Source organism: Mustela putorius, unplaced genomic scaffold (genome assembly GCF_011764305.1).
Source record: "Mustela putorius furo isolate JIRA1106 unplaced genomic scaffold, ASM1176430v1.1 tig00003853_pilon_pilon_pilon, whole genome shotgun sequence".
In the NCBI taxonomy this organism is placed as follows: domain Eukaryota; kingdom Metazoa; phylum Chordata; class Mammalia; order Carnivora; family Mustelidae; genus Mustela; species Mustela putorius.
In genome coordinates, this window is record NW_025422005.1 from 13571097 (window position 1) to 13583549 (window position 12453).

The 12453-nt window shown below is 59.6% G+C and overlaps 1 protein-coding gene across 3 annotated transcripts in view; it reads right to left on the bottom strand.

The window, feature by feature from the left end:
• Positions 1 to 655: 655 nt before the first annotated feature.
• CAPZB (capping actin protein of muscle Z-line subunit beta) overlaps positions 656 to 12453 on the bottom strand; it is a 125738-nt gene continuing 113940 nt past the window's right edge. For 2 of the 3 annotated variants that reach the window (XM_004741318.3, XM_004741316.3), the window contains exons 7-10: positions 5872 to 5937; positions 5160 to 5236; positions 3881 to 3993; positions 656 to 1158 (exon numbers count right to left, since the gene is read on the bottom strand). In XM_004741318.3, coding sequence (XP_004741375.1) covers positions 3891 to 3993; positions 5160 to 5236; positions 5872 to 5937 — 246 coding nt within the window. In that variant the 3' untranslated portion in view covers positions 656 to 1158; positions 3881 to 3890. The remainder of the gene's footprint in view (positions 1159 to 3880; positions 3994 to 5159; positions 5237 to 5871; positions 5938 to 12453) is intronic. The other variant, XM_004741317.3, reaches the window with a different exon arrangement.

Below are 12453 nucleotides of genomic sequence, written 5' to 3' on the forward strand. Positions count from 1 at the left end.
GGCTGCGAGGACGGGTTTGGGGCATGCAGGCGTCCCACACGCCCAGGGTGTTTGCAGAAATGAGGGGTCTGGGGAGTCCACACCCAGAGTGACAGAATGACGTGGGGATGCCCAGGTCTTCCGGGGCACGTGGCGCTGGAGCAGGACTTGGGGAGCTGAGCGGCAGCCCCGGGCTCTGGAAGGGGCCCTCTTGTCCCCGCTCACAGCGCAGGTCCCGCCGCTGTGGTGTGGGTCCCACCTGCGTCTGCCCGGCTCCCGCCTGGGGCCACGGATGCTTGCGAAGGGAGGGGGGTGAGAAAGAACACGAGGCCAGTGCTAACTGCGTCCCAGTTTCTGTTTGTTTATTTTTTTGTTTTTTTTTTCTTTCTTTTTTTTTAAGTATGGAAGCTCAAGTATAAGATGTAGATTTTTTTTAAGCTTTACAAAAAAACAAAATAAAACAAAAAACTCCTTTTGCATTCCGTAAAAATTGAAAGAAAGCACCTGGCCAGAGAGCGGACAGTCAGCAGGCCCCACCCCCGCACCCCCACCACGTGGTCTCCGTGGGACAGGGTTCAAGTCCGTGCAGGACAAAGCGGAGGGCCACCCCCTTTCTCCCGGAGCTGTCCCCTGTCCCCCAGCCCCAACCCCAAGCTACTCCCAAACACACGTGGAATCAGATTTCCAGTTTTTCTTCTCTCTTTCACACACCACAGTTAGTTCATAAAATTTTTTTGTTTTACATTTTTTACACCAATGTAACAAAAAGGTGGGAAGGAAGGGGAGATGGACAGTATTTTATGCCGATAAACGGGTGGGGGGCAGGTCGGGGGCCGGGGCAAACACGAACACGCGGTCTCTGCAGAAACGCGGAGAGTTCGGACAGCAAAACGTGGTGGGAAGGAGGCCTCGGAGACGGAGGGTGTTGACTGGGCTTTATTCTCGGGGGGAGACGGCGCCGTGCGGTCGGTGAAGCCGGTGTTACAGGACCTGGTGGGGAGGCGCGGGGCGAGGAAGGGAGCAGAAGACGAGTTCTCTAAGAAAGGAAACTAACGAGCGTGTGGCGCGTCCTGGTAGCCCGGAGCCGAGCTCTAACACTGCTGCTTTCTCTTCAAGGCCTCCACCAGGTCGTTCTTAAGAGCTTCTTGCTTTGATTTGTCTGCGAAAGTCTGCACAGACCTGCCAGGGAGGAAAGGAGTCCATCAGGCCGTGTACTGGGCAGGGGCGCTGCAGTGCTGGGGCCGGGCTGGGCCCCACGGTGGGTGGTGCCGGAGAGGGGCTGAGGGCCACAGTGCCCCAGACACGCACCACCCCCCACCGGCCCCTCACCAGGCCCCACAGGGGAGGTGCACAGCCCACCTGGACGGCTGCTCACCTCTGCAACAGGCTGGGGCGGGGGGCGCCCACTGGAGCCACCAGCACCCTAATCACTTCTCTGGGTGCAGGTCCCAAAGTCAGCCTGAAGCAGAAGGGGGCTCCTGGGCTTCCCCCTCATCACATCCCTGCCCGGTAGAGGCAGCCCGCTGCTAACCCCCCCCCACGTGCAGGGGGGCAGAGGTCCACCCACTGAACATTTGAGACCTTCTGGACAGCTGAGCAGACTGGGTTCACGTCCAGGGGGGCTCCTGTAGGGCAGGCACCATCAACTTGAACTCGGCCAAGAAACTCCCCTGGCCTGGATTTCCAGAGGCAGTATGGGACTGAGCTAAGGGGCCCTGGGTCACCGCCACCAAATCCAGGATTCGTGGGGACAGGCTGACGTGCGTGCACTTGACGTGGCTGCTCACACTCTTCCCCAAAGCGAGCAGCCGCCCAGCTCCGCGGGGCCGGACAGTCCACGCAGCGCTTCCCACACATCCTCCTTTTCCTCTTACGGCGTCCTGGAGGGGGGGGGGTCTTCCTGGTGTCCCCAGTTCACAGATGAGGACACGAAGGCTTCGGGAAACGCCCCCTGATGATGCCCTGAATGGTCACTCTGTCCAAATGACCCTTCATGTCGACAAACCAAGCACTGACTCGACTACTCATAAACTTTCCAACAGTTCCGCAGCAGCAGACAAGAGGGGTCTGGCGGGAAAAGTGCGGACATCAGGCCCCTCAGGAATCCCAGGCTCCATGTGCGCTGGCCATGAGGAGGGGTGGGAAGGAGGGGCCAAAAAACAATCCTCAATGTCCCCGAATGGGTCAAGTAGTGCCGAGGAGAGGATCATCCCCAGCTCAGTTCTGGCTACTCCCTCCCGGACACGCACCGGAAGTGGCCTCCCCACGCTCCCAGGGGGCACAGGCAAGACCATCCCCGCGCCGCTAGAAACTCTCACGAGTGCTGTCATTTTTTAACATTTCTGAACACCTGTCCTGGTGGCCCCTGGCTCTACGGTGGCAAAGGAAGGGTCGGCACCAGCCCTGGCAGTCCACTTCGTGCTTCAGGAAAAGCCCCCCGCGGGAGGCCGTGGCAACTCGCTCAGCATCCTGGCTGGCGCGGGTGCTGCCTCTTCTGGAGGGAGAAGCCAAGCAGAGCTGTGCCCAGCCCTCAACCCCCACCAGGGAGAAAGTTCCAGAGTTAGAACCAGAGTGAGAATCAGGTAAGAGACGGGAGACCGGGCTTAGAATGGCTTGGAGGTGTAAGGACCGAGAACTCATTTAGGGGACAGAGCTTGGAAAGGTCACTGCTAAGCCACATCAAACCAGTGTGGGAAGTACACGTCCCGGAACCCTGGAGTGCCAGCTGCCCACTACTGCAGGGGCAGGTTTATGACAGAAAGCCTCCAGTGGTGGCCACGGGACTGACCAAGGGCAGGGATCTAGAAGACTTTAGAAGCACCTCCCCGCCAACGCGGCAGGGCTGGGAAGAAAACTGCACTACCGTGGCATGCCTCAAAAGGGAGGTTTTCTCTTGCTGTGACAGGAATGTCATGGTCCCGGTGTGAAGCCAGACGGACATGCGGAAGTCCCACGAATGCAGAGTAGCCTTGCCGCCTGGTTCCATAAATGGTGTTCCCCCAACCCCCGACCCACTGGAAATCCTGCTGAGCCTCTTCTGGCTCAGGCCCCCAGGGGCCAGTCCCTGGGCAGAAATCCCCTAGCCCCGCGCTCTGCAGCCCTGCCCCACAGGCTTTCCAAGCCCCTCCTGGGACTCCGATGGCTTTCAGACACCTGTATCTGTCCAAGCTTAAGTTGTGGTTCTCGGCTGTCCTCAACAAGCAAGACTATTTCCCTTTCGTCAGTGTGAGGCATTTATGAGGACGGCCGCAGCGTGTTAGGCACAGGTTACGCGGGTCCAAGCTCCAGCAGCAGCCGCTCTGGGGGTGGGGTGGGGGGTGGAGGGGTGCAGCAAGCCCAGCCGGGGGGTTTCAACCTCTGCTCTGTGCTCTCTCCTCAGGCTCGGGGCCATACGCCCCTTTCAAAAGTCGTGGCCGCCCACATTCCACTTCCCACCAAGAAGGCTTCTATGGCCTCTGGGACGCTGGGCGGGGAAGCCCGAGACCCTGGGCGCACAGACCGCGGGCTCGGGGAGACTGTCCTGGGGCAGTGGCCTTGCAGAAGGCCGGGCACACGGCCCTGCTCTGTGGCCAACCCAAGTGGTGTAGACAAGTAGCTTCTGCTGGAGAGGCAGGGTTAATCCCCAGACTGGGCTTCTTCCAGAGCCAGAGCCAAAACCCCCTCTCTGCCCCACACCCAGCCCTGCCTAGAGTGCAAGACACACACAGCACACACGTGACGCGGGTCTGTGTTACATGGGGCCGCATCGGCACATTAACGTGGCTGCCCACGGCCAGGAGCCAACACACAGGGGGTTAGTGGTGGTTTAAGGGACCGCGTGGCCACAGCCAGTCCAGGGGCGGCGGCGGGCTAGTGAGTCCTGTTTAGTGGGGCAGGTGCTCACGCCTCTCAGGCAGGGTACCTGTGACGGCTTAGTTATCAGGCTGGATGTGGATCTGGCGCTGGGTCAGCACTTGGGAAAGCTCCCTCTGCAGCTGCTGAAACTTGGGGTGGTCGGGGATTACGTCAACAGATCTACAGAGAGTGGTCAGAGGTGAGTGCGGCGGGGTGGCGGGACACACCGAGGAGCAGGTGGCTGCTGAAGACGCGGGGCCAGAGCGGTGTCGTCACAGCCCCCTGCGCACGGAGGGGAGCCGCAGAGCCCGATGCTGAAGGTACTCACGCCCACCCCCCGCTGCGGGGAGTGGGCTCCTGGAGGATGGCGTGCTGGCCCCCACGTGACCACAGGACAGCGATGCCGCAGGAGCGGGGGAGGGAAACCTACCAGGGGCCAGACCGCATGTCCCCGCTGGCAGGTGGGAAACTGGAAAGATGCAGATGCAGAGGGGGCTCCTCGCTATTTTAAACTCTAATGAGAAGGAGACTAGAAATTTGTCTCCTGGGGGAATTTGCAAATCAAGGCAGCCCCCTGAACTGCTCCCTACCTCCGCTTTTGGCCCAAAAGGAGAGACTGACACAGGGAAACAGGCTCGGGCGGGGGGGGGGGGGGGGTGCTGGATGCTGAGGGCAGCGCACCAGACCTTGGCCTCACACTGTGGTGGGGCAGACGCTATCCCATCTGACCCCTGCGGCATGCCTGCCTCTCTGACTGCATGAGCGTCCTGGAGAGGAGACCTGTCTGAGCTCTTCGCTTTTCGACTCGGGCGAACGGCGCTCATCCCACCGCCACCTCTCCTGTCTCCCCCCGCCCCTCGCTGGAAGGGGCTCTGGCCTTCTGCTCTGTCCACCCCGTGGACTCTGAAGATCCAGAAAGCCCTTCTCAGCTCACTTGGGCCAACGCTACAGAACCGAGGGCACAGGATGGGTGGGGAGGGGCAGCTGGGGACCAGGCTGCTCAGGGGGCTGCAATCCCTCACGCGTGGGGAGGTCTAGGCAGATGCCGCAGATGGGACTGGCCCGGCAGGGGACTGAGGGGTGACTCCAGGCACGAGGGCACCAGTGGCTGTCCAAGTGAGAGTCCCCAGAAAACAGAAACAGCAGGGTAGGAACCAGCGTCTACGTACGAGGTGTCTGACCTTTCCGAATCTGCATTAACGACCCCACGGGGTGGGGGCACCAATGAGGTGCCAGGGGCGCCAACGAGGAACCTGAGGCCCAGTGCCACGTGACTACCACGTCGAACACCTGGAACTCTAATCCACCTTTTTTGGTTCTGAAGCTTATGCTTTGGGGTACGTTACCTCAGCCCATTGACGATGTCCTTTGTTTTTCCAAAGTAAATCTCATTCAGCGTACTTCTGATTTTATTTTCCATATCCTGGGAAGGGATGCCAGTCAGACACGATGGCAAACAGCAGGCTGAGGCCCATTACTCTACCCCCCCACCCCCACCGCCCACCAGCCCACCCTTGCAGTCCCCACTGCGACCACAGGGGGGAGGCACAGGACCACGCCAAAGCCAGGTGAGCCAGCCCCCCAGAGGCCGAGGACCGCCCCCACCAATTTGCAGGCTGAGTGCTTCCTAGGCTTCAGGCACCAGGAAGCCAATACTCAGGGGCTGGAGGCCAATGCTGACCTCGATGGGAGCCAGTCTAAACCACATCACCACGCCCCAAGTCCCCCCCCCCCCCCCCACCAAGGTAAGGCAAAGGCCACTGCAATCTGAGCCCATGGCCTTGGAGTGCAGACTTCCAGAAGCAGGAGGGGGTTCCTTGCGCGGGCAGGAGAGGGGGTGGCTAACTAGCAGAGCCCTGTTTGCGTGCCCATCAGAAGGCTCAGAGCATGAGCCCAGGGCAACAGAGCAAAACCCGAGAAGCACGACAAAGGTGACAGGCGCTGCAGGCTGCCACAGGGCTGGAAGCAGTCAGGCAGAAGGCCAGCAGGCCGCACTCAGGCCTCGGCGGCAGAACGGCCCACACTGCAGGAGTGACCCAAGCCCCGAGGCCCACTCACCTCTACCAGGCGTCCGATATTGGCTATGTGCGGGGAGCAGTCGCTCACGGTCTCATCTTTCTCCATCTGCCAAAGAGAAGAGCATTCCTCCATGTCAGAGGGCCGGGCACTCCCTGCAAAGGGCAGCCTCTGCCTCCAGCACCATGCGCTCTGGGGGTGTACCAAGAGCCAGCTGCTCCTGCTGCCAGCTGTAGAGCTGGCTGGGGGAGGTACAAGGCCACCTTTCCAGCAGGGCCCCAAGCACGCAGGACTGCAGCTTTAGAGCCTAAACAGCTCAGCCGGCAGAGACCCAGAGGTCCCACCCTGGCAGAGGGTCTTCTGCTGCTGCCCTGCTGGGAGCATGATGACCCTCCCAGTCCCAGGGCCGCTGCATGGAGGGCACAAGGGACCATGCTGGCAGGGGACTGGCTAGGGATGCAGGGGAGCTTTCACCACGCCTCCACTGCCCTGCGATGGCGGCTTCAAAGGGAGGGTCCAGCAGCTGGAGAGAGTGGGGGGGCGGGTTGGGGGGACTGAGGCTCAGCTAGGTGGTGCTGCAGGCAGTGAGGGCCGAACCGAGGCCAGAGTCTTCTTACTGCACAGTCTGCCGGGCTGGCTGTGGGCCCGGGAGCGGCTGGAAGAGAAGAATCTGAACCCAGATGCCTAGACTGGGACCGAGTGGGACCCAGCAAGCCGAGTCTCGGGCAGGGTTTGGTCTGACCCAATAATTGTAACTATTAAAGTTCTGGTAAAGTTTTACTGAAAGTACTAATAGGAGGCAGCAGGTGGGGCGGGGGGAGAGGGACAGGATCCCTGACCTGTGTCCTTATGCAGGAGGTGCGGGACCCCCCACCTCTTCCTCTGCATCAGCCTTATTTCCCTCACGGGACAGGTCGCTCCCTTAGGGACAGGTTCCCCTGTCGACACCTCGAGGGGCGCCCAGGAGAGCGGTGAGCACATGAATGCTCAGTTACAGAACGGAACTGTCTTTGAAATAAAACACTGACGCTGAAACAGGTCATCTCGAGACAGGACAAAGAGCTAGGAACGGTGGTGTCGGGATGGCCAGAGCTCGGAAGGGCTTCGGACATGTGGAGAGTGCATGGCCGAGCTGGGCCAGTGAACGGGCTTCAGAGGCTGGAGACCCTGGCGGCTGCTCGGGGAGTGTGGCCAAGGCTCAGAGCCTCAAGGCTTTGCTGCTGCGGCTCACCTGTCTGGACTTCTCTTCTCCATTAGGGAGAATGATCATCAGGCCAAAAATGGTAGAAAAGACCCAGTTAAGAGTGAGATGAGGCCCCAAATGGGCGAGCAGATGACAGGAGAGACCCAAGTCACTCTCACTAATGAGGTTCGCAGGGCTGGACACGTCCAATTCCACGGAGCCGTCAGCCATCCCTGAAAAAGGACCCCGCGCCCAGGAGGGGCCGAATGCCCGAGGAGGGCGGAGGCTGATCCCGCTTTCACGAAATGAGGAAGACGAGAGTCAGAATTTAACCCTGGGTCCGACCGTCTGACTCACACAAGTTTTTTTTTTTTTTTTTTTAAAGATTTTATTTATTTATTTGACAGAGAGAAATCACAAGTAGATGGAGAGGCAGGCAGAGAGAGAGAGGGGGAAGCAGGCTCCCTCACAAGTTTTGATGGGACTGTTCAGACTCATCTGTCAGCACATCTAAAATCGGCTATCGCTAATCTAGGAATCCACATGGGCTCATCGTGGACAAGTCCCACAAGAAGCCCCAATTTCCTATTCTGATGGGGATGCTGGGTACAGAGAACTCCTCTAGGGGATCACACCACTAGCAGGTTCCCACCTAGTCCCCCGTGGCCATGGCTGGGATACCAGGTCCCCAGGGCGGCCTCTTTGCTGTCCCTTTGCTGTCCTGCAGGCTTCCTTCCTGGCCCTGAGCCAGCCTGCCTGCGTGGGACCTGGAGAAGGCACAGCCGTGAGCCTTCTCAGCATCCTGGTGACTGCAGCGAGGGTCCAAGTCAGAGCCGAGGAACATGGGCTACCATGGAGCATGGCCAAGCACTCAGTCTCTAGAAGAACTCTGTTCTCAACCCAAGGACATGGAAGCTCAAAGGGGTCATCTGCCCGGGTCACAGCACGTTTGCTCTTCCTGCCTCGGCGGGCTGAGGGGAGTGTGAATCGCTCTCCTGGGCTCAGACATGACTCCCACCAAGTAAAAAATGGGAACCGAGTCCTGCGAAGACACTCATTGTTCTGAAGGTCTCGCAAGCGTGAAAACCACGTGCTGTGCGGCCACAATGTTGGGGAAAGGACTGGTGCCGGGGCCCGGTCCGGGGTGGCGTCCCACTACGATGCTGCAGCAGCGGGCTCCAGCCCTCAGGAAGTACCGGCCTGGCACAGCCACGCCTGCAGGGCCGGACTCAGTTTAGAGGCCGGGCTGGAAGAGACCCACGGGCAAAGCTTCAAAGGTCCGAACACCCTGACCTCAAGAAATGGGCAAGAATGGGCCATGTGCCCTGCCTCCGTGCCCCTGGACCAGTGATCCTGGGGAGTCTTGACCCTCAGAGACTACCTGAGTCCCTACCAAACAGCAGTGAGAGCTCCTGAACTCAGAAGCGACAGCTACTCCCCATCACTTCAGGTCTCCGAAATCCCCCACCCTGGGCCATCCCACGGGACCTGCCGGAACACATGCCCTTAGCCAAACCCTGCTGTTGAGACAGGCGCAGTGCGCAAGCTGGACAAAAGCTGGCGCACGCTCGGGAGGAAGGATGGTGCTCCATCTACCCACTTTTATTATTTATTTATTTATTTATAAAAAATATTCTATTTATTTATTTGACAGATAGAGATCACAAATAGGCAGAGAGGCAGGCGGGGGGGGGGGGGGGAGAAGCAGGCTCCCCGACCAGCAGAGAACCCGATGTGGGGCCTGATCCCAGGACCCTGAGACCATGCCCTGAGCCGAAGGCAGAGGCTCAACCCACTGAGCCACCCAGGTGCCCCTTCATCTACCCACTTTTAAAAGGGATTTCTGGCCACCAGGAGTAGGAGTAGTTGGAGTAGGTGCTTTTCCCCCCTCCTGCCTTGGAAATGGTTCCTGTGCCCAGATTGAGGGCAGCTCAGAGAGCTGCTCCTCTGGGCAGGGAGAAGTCTGGGGGGTGGGACCCAGACAAATCATGTGCTCCCACGATGAGACGTCCCGCACCTTCCCCAGCTCAGTGCGGGGGGCAGGATCTGGGCAATCTCAGGGAAGCGATGAGCCTCTGAGCTCACAGGGGCCCACTTTGTTTTTCATTCATTTTTTAAACATTTATTTGAAAAAGAGAAAGCGTGCACACACGTGAGTGGAAGGGGCAGAGGCAGAGGGAGTGAGAATCCTAAGCAGACCCTGTGCTGAGTGCAGAGCCTGACATGGGGCTCAATCCCACGACCCCGAGATCACTGCCTGAACCGAGTCGGACACCTAACTGACTACGCCAACCAGGTGCCCACTGAGGGCCCCATTTTAAATGAGGATTCCACAGTCCAAAGGGAGGCCCAGGCTGCTGGCAAAGGGGTCCGGGCCATCAGGGTAGGTCAAGTCACATCAGCAATTCAACCTCTTGGCTATCGTCTTTGTGCTCCAGAATCAACCTTCCAATGAACTGACGTGGCGAAACCACTCATCGCCTGAAGGTAGAAAGGTCTGGGGTGGGTTTGGGGACGGACCGGGGAAAGGTAAGGACACCTGGTTTCCTCTGCGAGCAGATGGACTCCCTGGGAGGGAAGCGGGGGGCTCTAAACTCGAGGCAGGGGGTCTGAACCCAAGGCAAGACTTGGCAGGGACCAGGGAAGGGAAGGAGGACGTGGGCCGGGTGCGGGCGGAGGCCTTGGCACACGCGGACGTTTCCACGGCGCCCTCCCGGGCAGCCGTGCTGACTCCACGCCTGGTCAGGACCAGCCTGCTGGAAACGCTGACCCACCAAAAATAGGCCTCTTTTTGCAATGCATATATTATTACATCCTTATAAAAGTGGCTGCCAGAGAAAAACATTTTTATGTGCTGTGGCCGCACAGATGTTCCACAAGGTGGTTCCAAACACGTCTGAAGTCAGAGCCCAGCCCGCCTGTCCCCATCAAGCACCTCCCTCTCCTTCTCTCTGTGGCCTGGAGACAGGAAGGACATGGCAAGTGTTTGGAAAGCAGGCCGTCTTCCTCAGAAGGAGGGCACGGTCCCTCCCCTGGCTCTGCAGCGCTTCCCAGCAGGCACGGCCCAGAGGGTGGGGGAGCCAGCCCCGGCGCCATGGTTCCCACTCTGGAGCCCAAGGGCTGAGGGCCTCGGGCCTGCCTAGGCCTCTGCTTTCTGCTGAAGGAGGAACTACTCGCACGGCGCTGAGGACGGGGCCCGGCGGGACGGCAGCTCCATTCCTGGGGCTCCTCCTGTCCTGTCCTCTTGGTTACTGACCTGCGCTCTAGGAAGAGCTGGCCTGGGGGCCAGGACTTAGCCTGCTGTCAAGTTGAAGACAGTGGTCAGACAGCCTCTCAAGGAAGGTTCAGTTTGCCCAGTCCAGGGAAATTTTAACTGAGCCTAAAACTACATATATTCTAGAAGACGAGAAAGTCTCTGCTTGTGAGGCACGGGGAAGCAGCACAAGCAGCTCTGATTGAGCGCAGACCAGGAGTCCAGGCGGACCTTCTTCTCTGCAACCGTCTCCGAATAGGCATAATTAGCCTGATGGTGAAAATGCAGAGTTTTGGAGAAGGGAAGTGGACGGTCCAGGTCACACAGCTGGGAAGGGGGCAGGCTAGCACTGAACCACGTCTCGGCAATTCTGAAACTTGTTTTCTTGCACAAGACCTCTCTGCTCATACCCATGTACATCCTTTACCGGAAAAATCAAAGACAAAGCACAATCCAGGGCTTGGAAATTCCGAACAGTGACCATCCCTGCCTCAGCCCCGTGCCTCCCCCTCAGGGCCCCCCTCTTCGCATCTCCAGTGCCTTCCTCTCCGGCCTGGCTGTTCCTAGAAGGCTCTCGGCCTTCATCCCTGCGCAGGCCACCCCCCGGCACACAAGGAGCCGGCTGCAGCTGTGCCTCCCCCAGCAGGACAGCACTCCCTGGGCCTAGGCCCGGCTCCCCCACATCCGGAAGAGGGCCGTGGGCCTCCTCCCCACACCAGAACGTGCCGCCCGGGCTGGCCAAACCGAGCGCCAAGCTCGAGTCAAAGAGCATTTCCCGGCCATGACACACGGGCAGGTGGCCCTGCGGGAGTCTCTCTGTCACGGGGAGAGTACACTGGAGCAGGCAGAGAGAGCGTACAGCCGGCCAAGGACTGGCCTGATCCCCCAACTCGACAGAACATTCCACCTTCGTTTCTAAATATTTAGAATCTGAAAAAAATATCAAACGAACATCTGCAGGGCCCATCCCCAAATCGGAAGTCTCGGGTCTCCTTCCAGAGATTTACGGCCTTTGCCGCCTTCCCGCGTCTCCAGCTGTCACACAGGAGAAGTGACCTCTCAGCGCAACTTCCTTTCCAGCATGTTGGTACTTGGCTTGCAACATCTGTTACTTGCTCCAGAGCCTTCCCACTGGGGCCGGCGGGGCATGGCGCCAACGGGCACCTTCCGCCCTCTTCCCGCGGAAGGACTGCAGGATTTGGCTGTGAGGCGCTCCCACAAAGACCGCCGCGCCCCCTTCCTCCCCAGCCGCCCCGGCCGCACAGATCTGCCCAAACACCTCAGTTACCTGCCTTCCAGCTGACATCCCTAAGGGAGACGTCGCTACGTAGGGGTGGAGGGAAGAAAGGGCCAAAGGGGTGGTGATGGGTGAGTGTGCTGAGGGCGCACAGGCCGGGCTGCACCCGGTCGGAGCCCCCGGGGATGCCGCTGCAGCCTGGGGGTCACGACCAGAGGGGACATGTGTGGCTCAATTCCCAAGTCACTGTTAAATTTACGAGAATTTATTTACTTAAAAGATTTGACAGAACACAAACGGGGGGCGCAGCAGGCAGAGGGAGAGGGAGAAACAGGCTCACTCACTGCTGGGCAAGGAGCCCGATGCTGCGCTCGATCCCAGGACCCTGGGATCATGACGTGAGCTGAAGGCAGATGCTTAACTGAGCCGCCCAGGTGCCCTAAATTTACCAACAATTTAGAGAAAGCTCTCCGTGTGCGACCCTACACTCACAGCCACCTCATGAGATGGGAAAGGGCCAGCGACAAAGCCTCCGAAGCGGAAGCGGCAGAGGAACAGCTGGGGAGACTGGGGTGCGGGGAAGAGGGGAGTGGAGGGAACAGCCCGGGGGGCCTCTGCGGAGCAGTGCTCCGGACCATGGCCAGGCCGGCTCACAGGGCCGGTGCCTGCTGGCGTGGGTCCTTCCTTCCAGACACACGCGAGGCAGCTGAGGCCTACCTGCCAGAGGGAGAGCCCGGGTCTGGTCGCTGCGAGCACTGCTCGATGGGACGAGCTCAAATGAGGAAGCCACCTCTGATCCCACCGCTCACACGGTGGAGGCCCACCCACGCCATGCCCGCCCTACCTCAAAATGTCTCTTGCCCTGTCCCCTCCCCTCCTTGAGGCCAACACCAGCTCATGTACCGACCTCCTGGCTACAGGCTTGTCCCCTCCAGCCCTCCCGGACCGCCT